At 41.8% G+C, this 26,997-nt stretch overlaps 2 protein-coding genes across 9 annotated transcripts in view; one reads left to right on the plus strand and one right to left on the minus strand.

Moving 5' to 3' along the window:
• Nucleotides 1-939: 939 nt before the first annotated feature.
• LOC110528326 (serine/arginine-rich splicing factor 3) lies at nt 940-26,588 on the minus strand. 7 transcript variants are annotated; one of them, XR_016497379.1, is made up of 8 exons: nt 26,168-26,588; nt 9,234-9,289; nt 8,810-9,020; nt 8,550-8,696; nt 7,550-8,035; nt 6,918-6,956; nt 1,524-1,610; nt 940-1,370 (listed from the first exon to the last, which is right to left on the minus strand). XR_016497379.1 is itself a non-coding variant. In XM_021610307.3 (7 exons), exons 2-7 carry the CDS (start codon nt 9,238-9,240, stop codon nt 1,343-1,345), a joined length of 519 nt encoding a protein of 172 aa, XP_021465982.1. In that variant the 5' UTR covers nt 9,241-9,289; nt 26,168-26,588; the 3' UTR covers nt 940-1,342. The 7 variants fall into 7 exon arrangements, 3 of the variants coding, with proteins under 3 accessions (XP_021465982.1, XP_090097784.1, XP_021465980.1); XR_016497377.1 differs by lacking the exon at nt 26,168-26,588 and adding an exon at nt 9,690-9,786; XR_016497378.1 differs by having other exon boundaries at nt 6,918-8,035.
• Nucleotides 26,178-26,997, plus strand: part of fkbp5 (FKBP prolyl isomerase 5) — a 46,824-nt gene continuing 46,004 nt past the window's right edge. The window contains exon 1 of one of the 2 annotated variants that reach the window (XM_021610304.3): nt 26,178-26,701. The gene's annotated coding sequence lies outside the window, so the exon portion shown is untranslated. The remainder of the gene's footprint in view (nt 26,702-26,997) is intronic. The other variant, XM_036983904.2, reaches the window with a different exon arrangement.

Raw genomic sequence — 26,997 nt, forward strand, 5'->3', positions numbered from 1 at the left:
GCCCGGCCAAACTGAGCAAATCGGGAGAAGGGCCCTGGTCAGGGATGTGACCAAGAACCTGATGGCCACACTGACAGAGCTCCAGAGTTCTTCTGGAGAAAGAACCTTCGAGAAGGAGAACCAACTCTGCAGCACTCCACCAATCAGGCCTTTATGGTAGTGGCCAGACAGAAGCCACTCCTCAGTAAAAAGGCACATGACAGCCCACTTGGAGTTTGCCAAAAGGCACCCAAAGGACTGACCATGAGAAACAAGATCATCTGGTCTGATGAATCCAAGATTGAACATGATGGCCTGAATGCTAAGCGCCAGGTCTAGAGGAAAACTAGCACCATCCCCATGGTGAAGCATGGGTGGCGGCAGCATACTGTGTGGATGTTTTTCAGTGGCAGGGACTAGGAGACTAGTCAGGATCGAGGGAAAGATTAAAGCGCAAAGTAGAGATCCTTGATGAAAACATGCTCCAGAGCGCTCAGGAAATCAGACTGGGGTGAAGGTTCACCTTCAACAGCACAACAACCAAGTAAATTATTTTATTTATTTAATTTAACATAAATACATTTGCAAACATTTCTAAAACCCTGTTTTTGCTTTGTCATTTTGGGGTATTGTGTGTCGATGGAGATTTTTTTTAATACTCAGTTTCAGAATAAGGCTGTAAATTAACAAAATGGAGAAAGTAAATGGGTCTAAATACATTTTCAAATGCACTGTACTTGCAATGTGGGTAGATCTCAACAAATCAGTCAGAATCAATTAAATATGTAGAAGTTAAAATGGGATGTACTCAAGCTGAGTTAGACAAATTTCCACTTGAAGAACAATTTAATGACAGAACGGTTAAAGTGTAACTCAAAAGCTTTTATCTCCCATCCAAGAACAGTGTCACAATCAAAAAATTCTACATCATTAAAACATGCAAAAATGTATGCCCAGTGAAACATGTTACCAAATGTTTAATTCAATCACTTCAAACAGTTTAACAGAAACAAATAAAGTAGTTATGTTATTCCCACATTGACAGATACTCCCATATTTAGGCTGGACTGAATGTTCAAAACCAACCCCTGCCCCTATTGGACAATGTGTTAGGTGTAGTTGGACAGTAAGTCAGTCATCTGTATGTTTAAACAAGTGAAAATGAGACATTTGGTAGAATAAAGACAGTAATTTGAACTATACAGCTTTCAAAAACAGTTGTTTCACAGATGGACAGACATGGCTGTCTCACCTAAACACAAATCTAAAAAGGTTAATCATTTAAAAATGAAATGCACTCATCCAGAACCTGATTCTATACAAGACATACTCAGGTTTGGACTGAGTTCAGACTGTCAGACACTCACTTTCTCTCAGCGGTCCTGGAGCGGCTGAAAGATAAATAAATAAAATAAAAAGTTGTCAGAAACAAGAATAACTTGCACAATGCATTACTACAATCCATAGGCCTAAAAAAAATACAAGCCTATATAGGAAGACGCATGTCAATACACAGACGCCAGTGAACACGCACACACATTTACCTCCGAGACCTTGAGAAGGATCTTGAAGGTTTATGGTTCCTGTCTCTGGAGATAGACCTCTCTCTTCTTCGGTCTCTTGACAGAGACCTAGAGAAGAACAAGTTAGTGTTTCCAATGTACTGACATGTATTCAGATATCAGGATTATTACATTTGAAGAACTGTCACTTGAAACTAGACAGCCCCAATTAGTATCAAAAATGTGAGAACCATGTGTACTAGGGGTGTAACGGTACACGTAGTGAGGAAGCTCAGTCAACCCTGTGAACCTGAATACAGAAAATAAACACTGCATTGTAGGCCTATGCACCTCGAGTAAATATCTATGGCTTACGTTAACTAGACCCTATGGGGCTTCCCAAGCTGCGCAGCGGTATAAGGCACTGCATCGCAGTGCTTGAAGCGTCACTACAGACCTGGGTTTGATCCCAGGACGTCACAACCGTGAGTCCCATAGGGCAGCACACAATTGCCCAGCATCGTCCGGGTTAGGGGAGGGTTTGGCCAGGGGTGGACATTACTTGGCTCATTGCGCTCTAGCGACTCCTTGTGGCGGGCCGGGTGCCTCTAGGCTGACTTCAGTCATCAGCTGAACTGTGTTTTCTGCGACACATTGGTGCGGCTGGCTTCCGGGTTAAGCAAGCATGTGTTAGGCGCGGTTTGGCGGGTCATGTTTCGGAGAACGCATGGTTCGACCGCCGCTTCTCCCGAGCCCGTTGGGGAATTGTAGCAATGAGACAAGATCGTAATTGGATAAGGCCAGACGGATTACCAGGACGTGTACAGCAAGCATGCGCTGACCAACTGGCAAGTGTCTTCACTGATATTTTCAACCTCTCCCTGTCAGAGTCTAATACCAACATGTTTTAAGTAGACCACCATAGTCCTTGTGCCCAAGAACACTAAGGTAACCTGCCTAAATGACTACCGACACTCACGTCTGTAGCCATGAAGTGCTTTGAAAGGCTAGTCATGGCTCACATCAACACCATTATCCCAGAAACCCTAAACCCACTCCAATTTGCATACCACCCCAACAGATCCACAGATGAGTGCAATATTGTATCCACACTGCCCTTTCCCACCTGGACAAAAGGAACACCTATGTTAGAACGCTATTCATTGACTACAGCTCAGCATTCAACACCACAGTACTCTCAAAGCGCAACAATAAGCAAAGGACCTTAGGACTTAAACACCTCCCTCCGCAACTGGATCCTAGACTTCCTGACAGGCCACCCCCGGGTGGTAAGGGTAGGCAACAACACATCTGCCACGCTGATCCTCACCACAGGGGCCACTCAGGGGTGCGTGCTCAGTCCCTTCCTATACGCCCTGTTCACCCACAACTGCACAGCCAGGCACGACTCCAACACCATTAAGTTTTCCGATGACAACAGCGGTAGGCCTGATTAGGCTGTCTCGTTGTTGTCGGTATAGGGAGGTGGTCAGAGACCTGGTCGTGTGGTTCCAGGACAACAACAACCTCTCCCTCAACGTGATCAAGACAAAATGAGATGATTGTGGACTACAGGAAAAGGAGGACCGAGCACACACCCACTCATCAACGGGGCTGTAGTGGAGCAGGTTGAGAGCGTCAAGTTCCTTTGTATTCAACAAACTAACATGGTCCAAGCACACCAAGACAGTCGTGAAGAACCTATTCCCTTCCAGGAGACTGAAAAGATTTGGCATGGGTCCTCAGATACTAAAAAGGTTCTACAGCTGCACCATACCAATCAGTGATGCACCACTGGTTGCGTCACTGATTGGTATGGCAACTGCTCGGCCTCCGACCGCAAGGCACTACAGAGGGTAGTGCGTACGGCCCAGTTCATCACTGGAGCCAAGCTTCCTGCCATCCAGAACATCTACAGCAGGCGGTGTCAGAGGAAGGCCCTAAAAATTGTCAGACTCCAGCCACCCTAGTCATAGACTGCACAGCAAGCGGTACCGGAACACCATGGCTAGGTCCAAGAGGCTTCTAAACAGCTTCTACCCCCAAGCCATAAGACTCCTGAACAGCTAATCAAATAGCTACCCAGACTATTTGCATTCCCCCCCTTTAACACCACTGCTACTCTCATCTATGCATAGTCACTTTAACCTTTATTTAAAAAATAACATTTTTATCCATTAAAATAAATTGTTTAACAATGATCTATACTGTATTTCTAATGCTGTAAATGACTATTGTAGCTGGAAACGGCTGATTTTTTATGGAATATCTACGTAAGCGTAGAGGCCCATTATCAGCAACCATCACTCCTGTGTTCCAATGGCACGTTGTGTTAGCTAACCCTAGTTTATCATTGTAAAAGGCTAATCGATCATTAGAAAACCCTTTTGCAATTATGTTAGCACAGCTGAAAACTTGTGCTGATTAAAGAAGCAATAAAACTGGCCTTTAGACTAGTTGAGTATCTGGAGAATCAGCATTTGTGGGTTCAATTACTGGCTCAAAATGGCCAGAAACAAATAACTTTCTTCTAAAACTGTAAATGAGAACTTGTTCAACTGGCCTACCTGGTGAAATATATTTTAAATATATTTAAAAACTTGTCAATCTATTCTTGAGAAATTAAGGATATTTCATGTGAGAAATTGCCAAGAAACTGAAGAGCTCGTACAGCGCTGTGTACTATTCCCTTCAAAGAACACCGCAAACTGTCTCTAACCAGAATAGTGGGAGGCCCCGGTGCACAACTGAGAAAGAGGACAAGTACATTAGAGTGTCTAGTTTGAGAAACAGACTCCTCTCATGTCCTCAACTGGCAGCTTCATTAAATAGTACAGGCAAAACACCAGTCTCAACGTCAGTGAAGAGTCGACGTTGGGATGCTGGCCTTCTAGGCAGAGTTCCTCTGTCCAGTGTCTGTGCTTTTTCCCATCTTAATCATTTATTTTTATTGGCCAGTCTGAGATATGGCTTTTTTTTTGCAACTCTGCCTAGAATGCCAGCATCCCGGGGTCGCCTCTTCACTGTTGACGTTGAGACTGGTGTTTTGCGGGTACTAATTAAATTAAGCTGCCAGTTGAGGACTTGTGAGGCATCTGTTTCTCAAACTAGGTAGGCCAGTTGAGAACAAGTTGTCATTTAGTTTCAGAATAAAGTATTTCTCTGGCCATTTTGAGCCTTTAATCAAACCCAAAAATGCTGATGCTCCAGATACTCAAGTCTAAAAGGCCAGTTTTATTGCTTCTTTAAATCAGAACAGTTTTCAGCTGTGCTAACATAATTGCAAAAGGGTTTTCTAATGCTCAATTAGCCTTTTTAAAATGATAAACTTGGATTAGCTAACATGTCACTGGAACACAGGAGCGATGGTTTCTGTTAATGGGTCTCTGTACGCCTATGTAGATATTCCATAATAGTCATACAACATTATCAATGTCTACACTGCATTTATGATCAATTTGATGTCATTTTATTGGACAAATTGTGCTTTTCTTTCAAAAACAAGGACATTTCTAAGTGACCCCAAACTTTTGAACAGTAGTGTACATATTACCTGAATTACGTTGACTAACAGGTGCCCCTGCACATTGACTCTGTACTGGTACCCCCTTTATATAGTCTCGCTATTGTTATTTTGTCTGTAGCACTTTAACTCCTTGTTACTTTTATTTCTTATTTGTACTTTTTAAACAGCATTGTTGGTTAGGGGCCTGTAAGTCAGTTGAAATCGGAAGTTTACACACTTAGGTTGGAGACATTTAAAACTCGTTTATCAACCACTCTACAAATTTCTTGTTAACAAACTATAGTTTTGGCAAGTCGGTTAGGACATCTACTTTGTGCATGACAGAAGTTATTTTCCCAACAATTGTTTACAGACAGATTATTTCACTGTATCACAATTCCAGTGGGACAGCAGTTTACATACACTAAGTTGACTGTGCCTTTTAACAGCTTGGAAAATTCCAGAAAATGATGTCATGGCTTTAGAAGCTTCTGGTATTTCAAGGCCTACCTTCAAACTCAGTGCCTCTTTGCTTGACAAAGGAAAATCAAAAGAAATCAGCCAAGACCTCAGAAAAAAAAAAAAAAAATGGGACCACGCAGCCGTCATACTGCTCAGGAAGGAGACGCGTTCTGTCTCCTAGAGATGAACGTACCTTGGTGCCAAAAGTGCAAATCAATCCCAGAACAGCAAAGGACCCTGTGAAGATGCTGGAGGAAACGGGTACAAAAGTATCTATATCCACAGTAAAACGAGTCCTATATAACCTGAAAGGCCGCTCAGCAAGGAAGAAGCCACTGCTCCAAAACCGCAATAAAGCCTGACTACCGTTTGCAACTGCACATGGGGAAAAAGATCATACTGTGGTCTGATAAAACAAAAATAGAACTGTCTGGCCATAATGGCCATTGTTATGTTTGGAGGAAAAAGGGCGAGGCTTGCAAGCCGAAGAACACCATCCCAACCATGAAGCACGAGGTGGCAGCATCATGTTGTGGGGGTGCTTTGCTGCCGGAGGGACTGGTGCACCTCATAAAATAGATGGCATCATGAGACAGGAAACTTATGTGGATATATTGGAGCAACATCTCAAGACATCAGTCAGGAAGTTAAAGCTTGGTCGCAAATGGGTCTTCCAAATGGACAATCACCCCAAGCACACTTCCAAAGTTGTGGAAAAATGGCTTAAGAACAACAAAGTCACGGTATTGGAGTGGCCATCAAAGCCATGACCTCAATCCAATACATTTGTGGGCAGAACTGAAAGAGTGTGCGAGCAAGGATGCCTTCAAACCTGACTCAGTTACACCAGCTGTGTCAGGAGGAATGGGCCAAAAGTCCCCCAACTTATTGTGGGAAGCTTGTGGAAGGCTACCTGAAACATTTGACCCAAATTAAACAATTTAAAAGGCAATGCTAACAAATACTAATTGAGTTAATGTAAACTTCTGACCAACCGGGAATGTGATTAAAGAAAAAAGCTGAAATAACTATTATTCTAACATTTCACATTCTTAAAATGAAGTGGTGATCCTAACTGACCTAGACAGGGAATTTTTACTAGGGTTAAATGTCAGGAATAGTGAAAAACCGAGTTTAAATGTAGTTGTCTAAGGTGTATGTAAATTTCCGACTTCAACTGTAAGAATTTCATTGTAAGCCTACCCGTTGTAGTCGGCGCATGTTACTAATAACATTTGATTTATTTTAGTTTTACTACACTTACTACAGAAACTGTTGGCATTTAATTTTTCCGCTGTACCGAAACAGAACCGTGACCCCATGGGTTTGGTGTACTGTTACACCCCTAATCTGTACTAGACTGATCTACTATTGGGTACAGATATATTTATATTTGTGTGGAAAACTATAGTTAGTTACCACAACACTGATTACGTTGTAGGCTGGGGTAAAGAGGCACTTAGGCTCACCTGCTGCGACTGCGGCTGAAGCTCCTCCTCCTAGGAGAGCTGGAGGTGGATGGAGCAGGAAAAACATTTAATACAGTGCATAAAGGCATCACCTCCAATCAAATATGGCATTCCTTATCCCTGAAGAAACACCATTCCAATCATTTAACAATACCACACAGCCTTCCTCTTTCTGCAGACAGATCAGAATAGGACATCCTCTCTGCACCCCTGCTAGAGGACAGAATGCTTGGACAACCAACTGAGGTCAAAATGAGACCTCTTATAAAACCAAGTGAGAATGAATTAGAGAGAACATTCTTAAGTACAGGTATGCAGACTTAAGCTACATACTGTACTGTTTTGTTGCATAGATGGACATAGGGCACATTACCAATATTGGACCTCATACAGTTCATGCTAACCAGGGCAGCTCCAAGACCACATAACTTTTGAGTTTAAGGACAAAAGCTTTTCATGTATGATCTATGGGAGGGGGATTCAAGATTCTTATGATTGTACTCACAAGTTGATGTTTGAAACTAAATTCAAATGACAATTTCCATGACCGCCAATTTCATACCATCAAGCAGCTGTAAAACCAAACCTGTGGTAAGCATGACACTACAAAAAGCAGGAGAAAAGGAACTTACTATTTTTTTCAGGTTTGGACACAAGATAGAAATGACGCAAGGAAGCCAGACTGATGGCGAGGGAGGTAGAATTTGCAGAGAGGATTTGCCACAAGTTGCAAGTGTTGGAGATATGAAGTTGGTTGGCTGGAGGGGGTACAGTAGTTGTAGATTTTCCCTGTCTTTTTGGGGTTAGCCGAGGGCTGCTGTGCTGCTTGTAGGTAGTTGTGTTGATAATTGGGGAAAGGAGTTAAAATCGCTGATTGGTCGGAATTGTGAGGTGGGCTGCGACGATGCCGATCGGGTTAAGGTTGGAGGAGGCTGAGAGCTGCATGCTCAGGAACCAATAGGCTGGAACATGACTGGCCATGCCTGGGTCATGTGACACGGCACCAGCCAAGCTGATTGGGTGGGGCACGGTGCTGGCGCTGGTCAGTGGTCACATGATGCTGTAAGAGGACTAGTTGACTGTCTGAGAGGGTGGTGAGAAGAGGGATGGTGATGACTCTGCAACGGGGTTTATTTTTATTAATATAGATAGAAAAAAATCAAACTGAGAAAAGTGAAACAAAACCAACATCCATATAGTAATCAAATGATCAAACAAATGCCCCCTTTATTGAAATTTGTTCCAATTATCTAAAATGTAATTTCAAAAATGTATTGCCTAGATCTAAACAAATGATGCCTGAATTAAGCCTTTCAAAAAATCACCTAAATTGTCACTGTTAAAAGGGGACCCAATCCCTGTGATGAGTAAATTGACATTTCTCAGCTCTGATTGTGTCCATAGTAAAAAAAAAACTCTAACGTATCACAGCACTAACGAACCTACAGTGCGGGATCGTGTGTTAGGTCCAAGTGCTTAAATTGAAATTATAGTACATATGGAACAGTTGGAAGTGAGGGAGATGTGATGGAAGGGCTTGGGGTTGACTGGCAAGGTTGGTGATAAACACTTGTAGGACTACATGTTAAAAGTGGGTGAGAATAAGTGTAGGTGAGAGGTGATGTATTATACCGGCGTCTGACAGGCGGGCTCCCACGGCGCCTGCTGCTGTAGTCTTCACGTCCAGTGCGACGGCTCCAGGAGGGAGGAGGTCCACGGCTCCTCGAGCGTTTCTCCCCATTGGACAATTCAACTCTCACTCTGCAGCCACACAGCGTCCTGTTCACATGGAGCAATAGCAGAATCACAAGTTAAACTGGAATACTCTTTCAATGTTTGTATGACATGAGCTATGACCCAAATAATCAAGTGAATATCCCCTTGAGGCCTACCGTCCATCCAGTTCTCTCACAGCATCGGTTGCATCTCTGGGATCTTCAAACTCGACAAAGGCAAAGCCTGGGGGGTTCCTGGCCACCCACACACTCCGCAAAGGGCCATAGTACCCAAACGCCCTCTCCAACTCAGTCTTGTTTCCACTGTTGCCCAAGTTCCCTACATACACCTTGCAATCCAGAGGACAATCTCTGAGATGAGCAGGTTCTGAGAGTTAAAGGTTAAAGAGGAAAATTAAATAATCTAGATGAGATCCAGTCATGCACAATTACATTAATTAATATATTCTGAAATCCATATATCGTGATTTGTGACAACGCTGTTAGTGCCAAGCAGTTCTTTTCATTTTCAGATCAGGAGACCGGAAAAGACGGATGCATAGATGGAGAAGATGGAAAAGATGGATGCATCGCTAATTACCTCCCATCTCGACGGATCCTGGTTTCCTTTGAAGAGCTGACGAAATAATAAATAAACTGGAACAAAAAAGAGGGAGTCTTGGTTAGTTAGCTAGGTACCGGACAAATTATAGTGCTTAGCCAACGTTAGCTAATATTAACATTAGGTTTCGACCTTGCTACTTTGCTAAAAAAAAAAAAGTGCATGGTTACATGCATTTAATAATTACAGACAGTTAGTAAAAAAATAAATACAAAAACTACTTTATTAATTGTATCACTCTAGTTAGTCAATGATGTTCATTGTTAGTTTCCATTAGTTAGCAGCCACATTAGCCGTGGAGGCGCATCGGTGTTAGCAAGCTAGCTAGCTGGCTTTTGTTGACGGTTCAATTTAACTGAAGATAAACTATTTTACAGTGCATGTTACTAAATCTTGATTTGTTTTCATTCCCAGTTCCATGAATCGAAATGTTACCAGTTATGTATTGGCCAAAGTCTCCTATTACAGCTCCGAATAATTTTTGCTAGCAGCAGAAGAAGTCCACAAGTCGTTCGAAAATGGCGTTGACCGGAAATAAATAATCTTACTAGCCAGTTTGTGGCATAAATAATAGAGAAGGCCTCATCCAGGAGACTGTCGACCAATCGCGTTGACGTTGTCATGCTGCGTCACGCGGTTTCTAAACTAATCGTCACGCAGTCCCTTCTCAATGTAAGGGAATGATTCGAGAAACCTGCCCGTTTTCCTCAAAAGTACGTACTGTCACGATTCCAAAGCTACATGATAGTACAGAGAACAAGTTAATTATCTCACATGTCGGAAAATATGTGTAATGTTGTACTTCTTGTTGACAAAATTCATACTAATGTTGGGTTTTCGAGCTAGCGCCCAATTGACTCCCATTCACTACTTGAAGGAGAGCTTTCTTTGCCTCATAGTCGCCCACAATGTACTATCAATTCAAGGGCTTTATTGGCATGGGAAACAAATGTTAACATTGCCGAAGCAAGTGAAGTAGGTAATAAACAACAGTGAAATAAACAATAAAAATTAACAGTAAACATTACACTCACAGAAGTTCCAAAATAATAAAGACATTTCAAATGTCATATTATGTATATTTACACATAATATAGCCCATTGACGATGCATGGGCAACGTACACAACGTAAACAATGGAGTTTTCCCATTTCCTCAAAAGTATATCTGCTGGGGTTAGTAAAGAAAGTGCTCTACCTCTGGCCTATCGCCGTCTACTGGAGTGGAGTAGTATGGCTATACCGTTTCTGGTATGACTACATGAACAAGTATTTTTTTTCTTCAATAAAAAGCGGTGTAGAGAGACCAATGATGTATACTGAGCAAAAATTGTAACGCGACATGTAAAGTGTTGGTCCCATGTTTCATCAGCTGAAATGAAAAATCCCATAAATGTTCCATATGCACAAAAAGCTTATTTCTCTAAAATGTTGTGCACAAATTTGTTTACATCCATGTTGGTAAGCATTTATCATTTACCAAGGTAATCCATCTACCTGACAGGTGTGGCATATCAAGAAGCTGATTAAACAACATGATCATAACACAGATACACCTTGTGCTGGGGACCAAAAAACTACATTTTGTCACACAACACAATGCCACAGATGTCTCAAGTTTTAAGGGACCGTGCAATTGGCATGCTGAGTGCAGGAATGTCCACCAGAGTGGTTTCCAGAGAATTGAATGTTCATTTCTCTACCATAAGCCACCTCCAACGTCATTTTAGGGAATTTGGCAATATGTCCAACTGGCCTCACAACCACATGTAACCACGCCAGCCCAATTGACTGATTTCCTTCTGTTACAGGGTATGTTATGTAGAATACATTAGTATTGCTTATCCAGCATTTATGACAGGGTTTCCCAAACTCGGTCCTGCAATTTATGCTTTGGCCACAAATACGAGTATGGGATGAGTCAATAGCATTATTTGGGTATGAGTTAACAGAATAGAGATTTTTAAAAGTGCGATTTTCACTGAAAAGTTATTTTAACACAGTAATATGAGATTATATTTGATAATGCAAATTATAAACCGGGTAGTTTGGGTCCTGGATGTTGATTGGCTGAAACAGCATTTCAGCTGTGTGTATATCAGACAATATATATCTGGTAACTTTTCTATTTATGTTGGTAACCAGTTTATAATAGCAATAAGGCACCTTGGGGGTTTGTGGTATATGGCCAATAAACTACCAAGTGAGTGCACACATAGTGGGTACCATACTGGCAATAAATTGTATCTACTTTCACACCTGAATGCAATTCAATGTTTACAGAGGAAACACTGCAATGTTTTCTCAGAGGGACTAAGCCTCACATCAAAAGGCCTTTCTCAGCTTACAATATAATGGCTATAAATAAGAACAAGGCAACCATAAACATGTCATCCCCCACGAATGATGGAGCACCCCCCCCCCCCCCCCCCCCCCCTTGGGCCAATTAGTGACAATTATTCTAATTTATGATGGGTGGATTAATGAGAGAGAGAAACAAACAATCAAGTGTTGCTGTTACTATAATTCCACCCTTGGTCCAATTAGTATAATTTTATAAATGCCGGATGTTGACGGCAAGAAGCATCATTCATCCACGATTCGTCAATATGGGAAAACAGGGCAGGATATATGCATGTTCAAAGTTTGGTGGGGGACTAAAGGTCAACTTTGCAGAAAATCTAATGTTCAGAGTTTATAGGTCCTTATGGGAAAGTTGTTCCTCATGAGGGACTCCATTTGCTGTATGTACAACATGTAATGACTGTAGCTCAAACGGGACAGGAGATACGCTTGTTCAAAGTCTGGAATTTAAGTTGATTACTATAGATGCCCCTTGGGCCAATCAGTGTAATTTTGTAAATGCAGAATCTCGATGGCAAGACGCATCATTCAACCAAGTTTTGTCAGCAGTGTCTTAGATATAACTTGTGACGGACATATTAACATATGGATGGAAACAGATCCATAGTATCCCTCCCGATTTCATCATGTGGTACTATCAGGAGTCATGGAATCCCAACAAGCGTCACCACTTGTAGCCTATAGGCTTTGGTTAAGTTCAGACTGTTTGACCTAGACTCTAATTACAAACATTCCTCTGTCTTTGCCTTCCAATAAAACATACTCCCTTTCTTCTTTTCACTCATCCCCCTCTCCTACAGCCAGGTCCCTCCGTCTAACTTATTTAAACCACAAACATGGTGCTTAGCTTTGCCCTATTCATTAAAAAAACAGGGCTTAGTAGTTGACTCTGGCCCCCAGCTCAGAGCTCTAAGCTTTGAGATAATATCTAACGGAATGTATGAATTAGAGCACAGCGCGGTTCAACCAGACGACTTCCATGTTCCTCAACTATCACCCCCTCTCACCCCGGGAGGCCAAAAGTCCACAGCTAAAAAGGATTAGGAGAGGAGATTAAATTTATGGGGTTGCATAACACACATGCCTCGCTAACAAACAAAGAGCATTATGTTGCTCAGCTTTTACTTTGTTGCGGTGTTCATGTTTGAGTGAGAGTGCACTAGGCAACTTTTCTCACACTATGGGCTAACAAAATCCAACAAAAGGTCTTGTGTCTGTGGTTCAAATGTTTTGTTGTTTTCGTTGTTGTTGCTCTTCTTCGCCTGTGACACAGAATTCTCTTTTAGCTTAAATAAAACATCTTACTTTTTTTCCCGACCACTCAGGGCAGTGTTTTTCAATCAGATTAGTGCAGCACATTCTGTTCTGTTTCACTTCCTGATGACTCGGTATCCTTGCATGAACCCGCCCTCGTACTTGCAGTTACAACACACACACACACACACACACACACACACACACACACACACAAACACACACACACACACACACACACACACACACACACAAACACACACACACACACACACACACCCACACCCACACACGCACACACAGACACACTCTCTCTCTCTTTCTGATAATAGTGGCATTGAATTCTAGAGTCTGTTTGGAGGAGAATATATATTATTTTCAGAACAAGTACTGTTTTTCCGGAAGATTAGCAAAATGATAGTTCAGCAATAATACAATAATTCCTTAAAATTACACTTTTGTATAAATACATATACTACCGTTCAAAAGTTTGGGGTCACTTAGACATTTCCTTGTTTTTGAAAGAAAAGCAATTTTTTTGTCCATTAAAATAACATCAAATTGATCAGAAATACAGTGTTGACATTGTTAATGTTGTAAATGACTATTTTAGGTGGAAACGGCTGATATTTTATGGAATATCTACATAGGTGTACAGAGGCCAAATATACCATGAACGTGGTGACATATTGGCCATATACGACAAACCCCCAAGGTGTCACGCCCTGACCTTAGAGATCCTTATTATTCTCTATGTTTGGTTAGGTCAGGGTGTGACTCGGGTGGGAAATTCTATGTCTTTCATTTCTTTGTTTTTGGCCGAGTGTGGTTCCCAATCAGTCTATCGTTGTTTCTGATTGGGGATCATACTTAGGCAGCCCTTTTTCCCACCATTAGGTTGTGGGATCTTGTTTTCTGTTTAGTGTCTGAGCCTGACAGAACTGTGTGCTCTCGTTTTTTTTTACTTTGTTATTTTGTTTGGTGTCATCAATAAAGTTACGATGTACGCCTACCACGCTGCGCCTTGGTCTCCTACCAACGAGAGCTGTTACACAAGGTGCCTTATTGCTATTATAAACTGGTTACCAACATAAATAGAAAAGTTAACAAGTATTGTTCAACTTTTGAACGGTAGTGTATATATTCACAATTGCACATACTAAAAAATAAAAAATGCTGTGTTGGGAAAAAAACAACCGAACACCCCAGAACTATGTGAGCATCAAAGTCATTTTTTGGAATGAGTTCTGGTGAGCAATGTGCAATGTCACCATTTGTGTATAGGTGTAGTGTTAGTAACCTTTATTTAACTAGGCAAGTCAGTTAAGAACAAATTCTTATTTACAATGACGGCCTACACCGGCCAAACCCAGACAATGATGGGCTAATTGTGAGCCGCCCTATGGGACTCGCCGGTTGTGATACAGCCTGGATACCTAGGAAACTAAACCAGCAGTAGGCATTGCAGAACAAAAACAAAAACAGGACAAGGGAAATAAAGCACTTTATTGGACTGACTGACTAATGCCCTGACTCCTTTTACCTGAGGGATATGAAACAGATTAAGTATAGCCCTTAGAATTAGGCTTTCCTGATGTTACCTAGTCCAGTAAATTGTTGATTGTGTCCTAGTAGAGCAACAGAATATGATCATGCTCGATTAACTTACTTTCCAACATATGAAGAGACAGTGACTATGATGGATGGGAAAAACTTGCAGAAATAGTGCCAGAGGATTATGATTAATACTCATAATAAATTATATCAAACTTTTTATTTATTTTTAATCAGAAACCTGAATGTGCTCATTATAGGATAGCATGTAGCCTAGTGGTTCCTCATGACACTAGAACAATAAAACATTTTTTTTCACTAAATGTAATCCTTTGGTGGAAGGATTGTCAACATATATTTGATATTATATATTAAAGCATAATTGAGAAATAATGAATTGAAGATGGAATATTTGTGACATTTTGGCCTTACCCATGCCTTCTTTAATAGCTCAGAATCCCCCATACGATTGTCAAACTTTTGCCTGACGACAGAATTAGCACCTCTGAAAAGTGTCGGCAGTCAATCTATTTTGTGTTCACACAGCAAAGACCTCTGAAGTCATCTGCCACTCAGCCTTGTTAATATACTCCAAACCAGAAGGTGGCAGTAGCGTTGTTTGGCAATTGCATTTCTGTGTGTGTTGCTTAGTTTATGGTCTGTTGCTATTTTGTTGAAAGCCCTTGATACTAGCCAGGTGGCCACAGCTAGGGCTGTTATGGTGACCTTATTACTGCTACACCAGCAGTCAGGAGTCATGACCGCAGTCAAATTCCACGTGACCATTGGGTCACGGTAACTAGGCTTCTCCAAAACTGTGCTCTGATGCCTCTGAAGGTCATTAGTAGCCTACCAAACTTGCTAACGGCCAGTCACCAATGATCACCCTGACATCAATGCAAATACAATCGAAAATCTAATCAAAATCTTCATGAGAGCCCTGGCATTCAGAGTTTGAGTGGAATAGGATCGATTGATTACCTGTTGTGCAGCGAAAGCCAGCTCCTCATAGCTGGTTGATGCATGTAATAAATAAGTGCAACATTTATATAGGCTATGCTATGCAATTTCGTGAGAAAACAGTTTTGATGACCTCTATCGAAAAGAGGAGGATCCCATGAGCTTTCTATAGGCTAGGCCTATAGAGGAGCCTACTGGCTGGCATGAAAATTAACCGTGGGAAAATAGTCCTCCATTTGCTTTTCAAGTGCATATAGAAGGCGTGTTTTTTTTTTACCCCTGTTCTGACAGGTGTATGATACTGGCACACTCAACAAAGTGGATGCAACTCCCGGCGGACGTCCTCTCGGAGACTACACCTGTAGTGGTCAATAAGGACCCTGTCGTTCCACCCAGATCCTGCTGCCAAGGTCCGGAACTCCAGCGCGTAATCTTGGGCGCTCCTCCTTTCCTGCCTGAGATGAAATAGTCGTTTTCCCACCGCTCGGCCGTCTAGAGGGTGATCAAACACGGCACGGAAGCGGCGGGAAAACTCTGGGTAGTGCTCCCGTGCTGAGTCTGGGCCATTCCAGACTGCGTTCGCCCACTCCAGAGCACGACCCGTGAGGCAGGAGATGAGGACACTCACCCTCTCCGCTCCCGAGGGAGTGGGTCTGACGGTGGCCAGGTATAGCTCCAGCTGAAGCAAAAACCCCTGGCAACCCGCCGCCGCTCCATCATAAGCCCTCGGTAGCGTCAGAGATGGGGAGTCCGGAGCCGGGGATGCCGAAGGTGGAGAGAGGAGAGCACTCCTCTCCCATCGGTCCATTCTCTCCATCACTTGATCCATCGCGTATCCGATCCGATGGGGGACGGTGGTGTGGTGGAGAACCCGTTCCTCCATCGATGGGAGAGGGTTGGCTGCTGCTCCTGCTGACTCCATTCAATTTTTGGTGCGGGATTCTGTAATGCTCCGGGTGTCGTGGGTGTGGAGTCAGACGCAGGAGACAGAGAGTGCAAGGCTGTGCTCTTTCAATGCACCAACAGGGTGCTCACAATAATAACGGCCCCCAAACACGGGGAATGAGAAAGGTACAACTGAAATTTCACGACCAGGAACAAACACGTTCCTCTACATTAGAGCCGAAGGTTACAATCATTCATCTCGCACAACAACCAGGCGGGCCGGCTGTCTAATAAAGACAAACTAATCATTCACCAACAGGTGCTACCAATAAACATACAAGGAGGGGGAGGAAAGACAATCAGTGGCAGCTAATAGGCCGGTGACGACGACCGCCGAGCTCCAACCGCCCGGGAAGGGAAACCACCCTCGGTCGGACTCGTGACACTCTTGCTGCTGGTGATTCTCTGATCAACCTCTACGCAGACGACACCATTCTGTATACCGCTGGACCTTCTTTGGACACTGTTAACTAACCTGCAGATGAGCTTCAATGCCATACAACTCTCCTTCCATGGCCTCCAATTGCTCTTAAATGCAAGTAAAACTAAATGCATGTGCTTATGTGCCTAAGGACAGTTATCTGCTGCCAATGACTGGTTCCAGTTCTCTGCTGCCAATGACTGGAATAAACTGCAAAAATCACTGAAGCTGGAGACTCACTTTCTCCTGACTCTGAAAAACACCAAAAGAAAGATGCCCAGGGTACCTGCTCATCTGTGTGAACGTGCATGCTTAGGCATGCTGCAAGGAGGCATGAGGACTGCAGATGTGACCAGGGCAATAAATTGCAATGTCTGTACTGTGAGATGCCTAAGACAGCTCTACAGGGAGACAGGACGGACAGCTGATCGTCCTCACAGTGGCAGACCACGTGTAACAACACATGCACAGGATCTGTACGCCCGAACATCACACCCGCGGGACAGGTACAGGATGGCAACAACAACTGCCAGAGTTACACCAGGAACGCACAATCTCTCCATCAGTGCTGACTGTCTGAAATAGGCTGAAGGAGACTGGACTGAGGGCTTGTAGGCCTATTGTAAGGCAGGTCCTCACCAGACAGCACCAGCAACAACGTTGTCTATGGGCACAAACCCACTGTTGCTGGACCAGACAGGACTGGCAAAAAGTACTCTTCACTGACGACTCGCGGTTTTGTCTCACAAGGTGTGATGGTCGAATTTGTGTTTATCATCGAAGGAATGAGCTTTACACCGAGGCCTGTACTCTGGAGCAGGATCGATTTGGAGGTGGAGGGTCCGTCATGGTCTGGGGCGATGTGCCACAGCATCATCGGACTAAGCTTGTTGTCATTGCAGGCAATCTCAATGCTGTGCGTTACAGGGAAGACATCCTCCTCTGACTTCATCTGTATATATTCAGATCATGTGACCACTTAGATTGCACACAGGTGGACTTTATTTAACTAATTATGTGACTTCTGAAGGTAATTGGTTGCACCAGATCTTATTTAGTGGCTTCATAGCAAAGGGGGTGAATATACAGTGCCTTGCGAAAGTATTCGGCCCCCTTGAACTTTGCGACCTTTTGCCACATTTCAGGCTTCAAACATAAAGATATAAAACTGTATTTTTTTGTGAAGAATCAACAACAAGTGGGACACAATCATGAAGTGGAACGACATTTATTGGATATTTCAAACTTTTTTAACAAATCAAAAACTGAAAGATTGGGTGTGCAAAATTATTCTTAATACTTTCGCAAGGCACTGTACATGCACGCACCACTTTTATTTTTTTCCGTCTTTTTGTTGTTGAAAGAAGTAGTTTTTTTCACTTCACCAATTTGGACTATTTTGTGTATGTACATTTACATGAAATCCAAATAAAAATTATTTAAATTACAGGTTGTAATGCAACAAAATAGGAAAAACGCCAAGGGGAATGAAAACTTTTGGCACTGTAGCTTATATATTTGACATATATTTAGCCTTTATATTTCATCCATACTGAGGCCTAGGTCTATAAGGCCTAGGCCATAGCCTAAACGTATGTTTTTGGCTAACCTCCTCATCATTGTTTCAATTTGCCTAAATGCTGATAAGCAGGACTCTAGGGATCAACAAAATATCAGTCTAATATGGAAAAATGAGAATCAATCACTATGTTCCTCAAGTATTATAACAACATGTCTTAACCAATGTTTTAAAAACATATGTCTTATAGATGAATTGCCTTACACTATCTTTTAGGAAAATCCACAGAATAGAGCCCATTACCAGAGAGTACTCCAATACATTATTAGAAGTGAAATCAGTAGGCTGTTTGAGGAACTACAGAATGACCTGTGATTCAACTGTAACTGGCAGAGGACATTTGTTGCTAGTTTATACTGCATGTATGTCATGTAGGTAAATTATAGCGTATATCATGTCAGGTGTTTCTCAACTAGGCTATATAATCCAAATAAACATAAAAATATCAGGTGTGATTTAAAGGTATATATCACCTTCATAATTTGTGAATCTTGTCTTTGGGAGTTAAAAAAAATATGGTCCTACCAATGTTTAGTGTGCCAAAATCAACTCCAGTTCTCAGTGAAATAGGAAGTTGAGGATGTGTATATTGTCTAAGTATAGGATTCCAGTTGCTATAATCCACAGGTAGTTCTTTGTTTGCCTCGGGGAACTCTGAACAAGAACGTTTCCAATTGAATTCGGACCCGCAGCCACTCCGGAAAAATAAATTCATAGTATAGTTTCTGTGATGGTTTACAAAGGGAGGAAAATGGCACCTCACTATACTATGAATTGATATGCCTAGAGCTAAATAACATACCTCCATGCTTTCAAGTAACAGTTGAACAACAATAGAAATCAAAACTGGGTGGTGTTCAGAGATAGGTGGGAGGGGTTGAGTGGAGCTGAAGGATAAAAAACAAACAAAAGATAACTATTGTAAAATATACTGTGTCCATAAAATGTATATTGTATGTATAACCTGGAAGTAGAAGCCTAAGTGTTGTTGTCCATTAGTTTACTCCAATTAGAGGAGGGGTGGCAGGGTTAGGGGTAAGTGTAATTTAGCTTAATTCTACACTGGTAGTGACGAAAGCCAGTAGTGTAGTGGAGGTTATGCGCAGGTATTCGCGGTATACCCACTTATTTTTTTCCATGGGCATTGCATATACTCACTTCTTAATCTCCACTGATACGTACCAAAATAGTGTAGTGGAAGTATAGGCAGTTTCAATTAATACACCTGGATGAACAGATCAGAATGTTTAGCTTAAAATGTTGATAAGCTATTTCTTCACATTTTAAGTGCAGCAATGTACAGACGGCGGTAGGCCTTCATGTGAATGTTCCAAAATGCAACAACTATCATGGCTAGGATAATGCCTTTGGCTGCTAGACAATGAAATAAAGTTGAAAGAAAATCAATAGAACAGGAGAAAGCGTATGAGTAAGTCTTTATAAAAATAACTGCCGCCATGTTTCTATGGTGGGATTTTGGCTATAGGCTACTTTCAAGTGAGGTAAACATGCCTCAAAATGTGAAGTAAAATGCCCAGGTTTCAAACAATTAAGGAATAGATGCTAATGGTAGGCGTACCTGTGGATGTATTTCAAGGCCTACCTTCAAACTCAGTGCCTCTTTGCTTAACATCATGGGAAAATCAAAATAAATCAGCCAAGACCTCAGACAAATATTGTAGACCTCCACAAGTCTGGTTGATCCTTGGGAGCAATTTCCACATGCCTGAAGGTACCACGTTCATCTCTCCCAACAATAGTACGCAAGTATAAACACCATGGGACCACGCAGCCGTCATACAGCTCAGGAAGGAGGCGCGTTCTGTCTCCTAGAGATGAATGTACTTTGGTGCGGAAAGTGCAAATCAATCCCAGAACAACAGCAAAGGACCTTGTGAAGATGCTGGGGGAAACGGGTACAAAAGTATCTATATCCACAGTAAAACGAGTCCTACATCGACATAACCTGAAAGGCCGCTCAGCAAGGAAGAAGCCACTGCTCCAAAACCGCCATAAAAAAGTCAGACTACGGTTTGCAACTGCATATGTGGAGAAAGATCTGACTTTTTGGAGAAATGTCCTCTGGTCTGATGAAACAAAAATAGAACTGTCTGGCCATAATGACCATCGTTATTGTTTGGAGAAAAAAGGGGGAGGCTTGCAAGCCGAAGAAAACCATCGCAACTTTGAAGCACGGGGGTGGCAACATCATGTTGTGAGGGTGCTTTGCTGCAGGAGGGACTGGTGCACTTCACAAAATAGATGGCATCATGAGACAGGAAAATTATGTGGATATATTAAAGCAACCTCTCAAGACATCAGTCAGGAAGTTAAAGCTTGGTCGCAAATGGGTCTTCCACATGTACAATCACCCCTAGCATACTTCCAAAGTTGTGGCAAAATGGCTTAAGGACAACAAAGTCAAGGTATTGGAGTGGCCATCACAAAGCCCTGACCTCAATCCTATAGAACATTTGTGGGCAGAACTGAAAAAGCGTGTGCGAGCAAGGAGGGCGACAAATGATCAAATTATACAAATTCCCCAAAAATGTATTTTAATTCCAGGTTGTAAGGCAACAAGATATGACAAATGCCAAGGGGGTGAATACTTTCACAAGCCACTGTAATTACAGTGCATTCGGGAAAAGCAAATTGTGTTATGTTACAGCCTTATTGTAAAATAGATTAAATATATTTTTGTTCCTCATCAATCTACACACAATATGCCATAATGACAAAGCGAAAATAAGTTTGTAGAATTAAAAAAGAAATGTATTCAAAATAAACAGAAATACATTATTTACATACAGTACCCGTCAAAAGTTTGAACACACCTACTCATTTAAGGTTTTTTCTTTATTTTTGCTATTTTCTACATTGTAGAATAATAGTGAAGACATCAAAACTATAAAATAACACATATGGAATCATGTAGTAACCAAAAACGTGTTCAACAAATAAAAATATAATTTATAATTTAGATCCTTCAAAACAGTCACCCATTGCCTTGATGACAGCTTTGCACACTCTTGGCATTCTCTCAACCAGCTTTACCTGGTCTTGAAGGTGTTCCCACATATGCTGAGCACTTATTGGCTGTTTATCCTTCTCTCTGCCGTCCAACTCATCCCAAACCATCTCAATTGGGTTGAGGTCGGGTGATTGCGGATGCCAGGATATCTGATGCAGCACTCAATCACTCTCCTTCTTGGTCAAATAGCCCTTACACATCCTGGAGGTGTGTTGAGTCATGGTCCTATTGAAAAACAAATGATAGTCCCATTAAGCGCAAACCAGATGGGATGGCGTATTGCTGCAGACTGCTGTTGTAGCCATACTGGTTAAGTGTGCCTTGAATTTGAAATAAATCACAGACAGTGTCACCAGCAAAGCACCTCCATATTATACCTCCCCCTCCATGCTTCACGGTGGGAATCATACATGCAGAGATCATCTGTTCACCTACTCTGCATCTCACAAAGATACACAAAGACACTTCTGGTTGCAGCAATTCGACCATGAAGGCCTGTTTCACGCAGTCTCCTCTGAACAGTTGATGTTGAGATGTGTCTGTGCAGAGATGTTACTTGAACTCTGCATTTATTTGGCTGCATTTATTTGGGCTGCAATCTGAGGTGCAGTTAACTCTAATTAACTTATCCTCTGCAGCAGAGGTAACTCTGGGTCTTCCTTTCCTGTTGCGGTCCTCATGAGAGCCAGTTTCATCATAGCGCTTGATGTTTTTTGCGACTGCAGTTGAAGAAACTTTCAAAGTTCTTGAAATTTTCCAGATTGCCTGACCTTCATGTCTTAAAGTAAATGATGGACTGTCATTTCGCTTTGCTTTTTTGAGCTGTCACTGCCATAATATGGATTTGGTCTTTTACCAAATAGGACTATCTTCTCTATACCACCCCTACCTTGTCACAACACAACTGATTGGCTCAAACACATTAAGAAGGAAAGAAATTCCACAAATGAACTTTTAACAAGGCACACCTGTTAATTTAAATGCATTCCAGGTGACTACCTCATGAAGCTGGTTGAGAGAATACGAAGATGTGTTATTTCATAGTTTTGATTAGTTATGCACCGATATTACATTTTTGGCCGATACCGATATCCAATATTTTCCTTGCCAAATAAAACGATACCGATTATTTAAAATATTTGCAGCCTTTTAGGCATTCTAGTACAATTAAATAGTTAACACACACACACACACACACACATGTACGCAGCGGTCTAAGGCACTGCATCTCAGTGCACGAGGCATCACTACAGTCCTTGGTTTGAATCCAGGCTGTTTCACATCCGGCTGTGATTGGGAGTCCCATAGGGAAATTTTCCAGATTGACTGACCTTCATGTCTTAAAGTAATGATGGACTGTCATTTCTCCTTGTTTATTTGAGATGTTTTTGCCATAATATGGACTTGGTCTTTTACCAAATAGGTCTATCGTCTGTATACAACCCCTACCTTTTCACAACACAACTGACTGGCTCAAACGCATTAAGAAGGAAAGAAATTCCACAAATAGAATTTTAACAAGGCACACCTATCAAAGCACAAGGCGAGAACCACATTCAGACACAGGAGGCAGATGGTTGGAGTCTTACAATGTTTTTTAATCCAAAGGGGTAGGCAAAGAGAATGGTCATGGACAGGCAAAAAGGTCAAAACCAGAACACAATCGAGAGTGGCAGACAGGCTCTCGTGGTCAAGGCAGAATGGTCAGGCAGGCGGGTACAAAGTAAAGAAACTGGCAAGGGTCATAACAGGGAGGACTAGGAAAAGGAGAATGCAAAAAGCAGGAAAAAGGAAAAAAACGCTGGTTTACTTGGAATCATACAAGACGAACTGGCACAAAGAGGCAGGAAACACAGGGATAAATACACTGGGGAAAATAAGCGACACCAGGAGGGGTTGGAGACAATCACAAGAACAGGTGAAACAGATCAGGGCGTGACGACACCTGTTCATTGAAATGCATTCTAGGTGACTACCTCATGAGGCTGGTTGAGAGAATTCCAAAGGTGTGCCTAGGTGTCATCAAGGAAAAGGGTGGCTTCTTTGAAGAATCTCAAATATACAATGTATTTTGATTTGTTAAACACTTTGTTACTCTATGATTCCATATTAGCTATTTCATAGTGTTGATGTCTTCACTACTATTCTACAATGTAGAAAATAGTACAAATAAAGGTAAACCCTTGAAGGAGTAGATGTGTCCAAACTTTTGACTGGTACCGTAAGTATTCAGCCCCTTTGCTATGAGTGTCGAAATTGAGCTCAGGTGCATCCTTTTTCCATTGATCACCCATGAGATGTTTCTGCAACTTGATCGGAGTCCACCTGTGGTAAATTCAATTGATAGGACATGATTTGGAAGGGCACACACCTGTCTATATAAGGTTCCACATTTGACAGTTCATGTCAGAGCAAAAACCAATCCATGAGGTCAAAGGAATTGTCTGTAGAGCTCTGAGACAGGATTGTGTCAAGGCACAGATCTAGGGAAGGGTACCAAGACTCTTCCTAGAGCTGTCTGCCCGGCCAAACTGAGCAATCGCGGGAGAATGGCCTTGGTCAGGAAGGTGACCAAGAACCAGATGGTTACTCTGACAGAGCTCTGGGGTTCCTCTGTGGAGATGGAAGAACCTTTCAGAAGGACAACCATCTCTGCAGCACTCCACCAATCAGGCCTTTATGGTAGAGTGGCCAGACGGAAGCCACTCCTTAGTAAAAGGCACATGACAGCCCGCTTGGAGTTTGCCAAAAGGCACGTATTGACTCTCAGACCATGAGAAACAAGATTATATGGTCTAATGAAACCAAGTTTGAACTCTTTGGCCTGAATGCCAAGTGTCACGTCTGGAGGAAACCTGGCATCATCCCTATGTTGAAGCATGGTGATGGCAGCATCATGCTGTGGGGAAGTTTTTCAGCTGCAAAAAAATGGGAGACTAGTCAGGATCGAGGGAAAGATGAACAGAGAAAAGTATAGAGAGATCCTTGATGAAAACCTGCTCCAGAGTGCTCAGGACCTCAGACTGGGGCGAAGGTTCACCTTCCAACAGGACAATGACCCTAAGCACACAGCCAAGACAACGCAGGAGTGGCTTCGGGACAAGTCTCTGAATGTCCTTGAGTGTCCCAGCCAGAGCCCGGAATTGAACCCGATCGAACATCTCTGGAGAGACCTGAAAATGGCTGTGCATCCAACCAGACAGACCTTGAGAGGATCTGCAGAGAAAAATGTGAGAAACTCCCCAAATACAGGTGTGCCAAGCTTGTAGCATCATACCCAAGAAGACTCAAAGCTGTAATCGCTGCCAATGGTGCTTCAACAAAGTACTGAGTAAACGGTCAGAATACTTATGTAAATGTAATATTTCAGGTTTATTTTTTGCTTTGTCATTGTTTTTGATTTGTCATTATGGGGTATTGTGTGTAGATTGATGAGGGGAAAACAACTATTTAATCAATTTTAGAATAATGCTGTACATAAAAAATTTGGAAAAAGCCAAGGTGTCTCTGTACTTTCTGAATGCACTGTATAGGTTAAATCCCCCCAAGTATTGAACGGTTGTTCACACAGGCCTACCTTAAATAGATACAATATACTGCATGTAATTGAGTAGGTATTCATTGACGAGAACCAAAGTTAATGTACACAACACAGGGAACACAGTGACATCTACTGATCCAATTTCCAACTTGGCACTTATGAGGTACATGATGGAATATATCATAAAACTAACATAACAGAATTCTCCTGCTCCTTGAGGACTTGGTCTACTTCCAAAAACAGATGTATATGTCAGTCTCCTTGTACAACACAGAAGGAAGTGTAAATATAGATGTTATTCACACTCATGGCTGCTCAAGTGTAATAGCTTAAGAACTTATGTTGTTGATAGTTAATTTGAAAAATAAAATGCCCATTACAAGCATTTAATGCATTGCATGTAGTATGTATGTTTTACAATGTGTAATTGTATCCATTTCATAGGCTATTACAGTAGGCTTATACTACACGTAATCCTTACTGATGACAACCTATAGGATTGGTGGTATTTTGTGACCTGAAAGCTTAAGTAACATACATCATGTCCCTGAGAGAGCTATTGAGCATGATTTGATAGCGTCAATGTGTATCCTTGAAATATAAGAAAAACATCAACAACATACACTAGCATAAAGGCCTAGTTTTTAGCCTAGGGCCTATAACATATTGTGCATTAGGCTACACCACACTTGGTAAAACTGCCAATCTTGGTTTATGAAACAAAAATAGGACTATATGATTGGAGCACTGAGGTAAACTAACTAGAAACGTTATATATTGTTCATATGTTATTCATATATTGGTACATTTGATTATTAGTCCAAAACATGGTCTACACAAAGGCCCTTGATTATGAGGCCTAAATATATGACTGGATTCTGCTTTGTAAAAAATACAAAAATAAAAATGAGTCTAAAAAGAAACCCCCCAAGTACATTTTCAATCTGTCGAATTGTATAATACATGCCTCATGTGCTTGATTAATCTAATTAATTGTGGCTGACAATCAATGCTCCAAATAGCCTGCTTGTTGTTATGATGATTAAGATGTGAAAATGACTATTTAAATATTATTCACCCCCCAAAATATTTAATTTAGCCAACATAGCAAATTGAATTACATTTAATTCCACATCTCATTATTAACCTAGGCAGCCAGTATGTTACTTGATAAATTATTCCATTCAATATGGCGTAGCCTAACTATCTGTCCTCCAGTAAAGCATTGAACACTTCTGAAACGCAAAGTTCATCTGTGTACTTACTGTTCCGTTTATTGGAGCTGAGCTGTTCTCGTGGACAGAGTGAGTACACTGCTGTACAGGCTGTTCCTGGTAATTGCGCTGCGCTGCGCTGCGCGCGCTGCGGCGGCGCTCGGAACAGAACGGGTTACAGGGTCAGGGTGTCTGCTAGAACAGTGTGTCCTCATCAGAGCGCAGCTACAGTACTACCGGAACATTGTGTTACTTTCTGGCTACTTTCCAAGGCCTGTTCGTATTTTTTACACTAAACCGCCCTCCCCCTCGTAGTTCCCTCCGCCTTCTTCCTAGTGTAATTTCAATTCTCCTCTCCTTAGGGCTCACACTCGCGTTTTGATCTTCACTAATGTCGGGGGTTTTGAGTGTAAACAACTGCCGGCAGAACATTCAGTACCCTGTTTTGTTATGAGAGGGCGGGTTTGAAATCAGCAGCATAGCGTGCTTACTTGCGTTGCAGAGCTAGCGGTGATATACCGGCTGAAGTTAGCACGAAAGCAGCACACGAGCAATCAAAAGAGAGAAAAGACTAAAGATAAATAGGTAAGTTGCAGCTTTATTTCTTTGTCTTGTATGGACATTGGATAACTGGTTTGCTGTCTTCTGAATGGCTTTATTGGGCATATTTTATCTAGCGAGACCAATGAGTATTGAGTTACATTGTATACAATTGTAGCCTAGTGTTGTATATACAATTGTAGCCCCAGAATAAGATGAAAAAGTAGATAATAAGCAATATGTTTTTAATAAGTCCAGTTTTTAAAACATATGATTCCAGTAATTTGGCTAATGTGTAGAATCAGTGTTCAGTGCAATTAAGTTCTGTTCTATGGTTATTT

This window comes from Oncorhynchus mykiss, chromosome 7, assembly GCF_057628025.1.
Source record: "Oncorhynchus mykiss isolate SJ-2025 chromosome 7, ASM5762802v1, whole genome shotgun sequence".
NCBI classification, from domain to species: domain Eukaryota; kingdom Metazoa; phylum Chordata; class Actinopteri; order Salmoniformes; family Salmonidae; genus Oncorhynchus; species Oncorhynchus mykiss.

What these genes read in the sequence shown, in the direction of transcription:
- LOC110528326 (XM_021610307.3), bottom strand. An exon ending in GTGAGAGAACTGGATGGACG is followed by an intron (nt 8,697 to 8,809) that starts GTAGGCCTCAAG and finishes CCATGTGAACAG; the next exon opens with GACGCTGTGTGGCTGCAGAG. An exon ending in AGCCCGCCTGTCAGACGCCG is followed by an intron (nt 6,957 to 8,549) that starts GTATAATACATC and finishes ATCCACCTCCAG; the next exon opens with CTCTCCTAGGAGGAGGAGCT.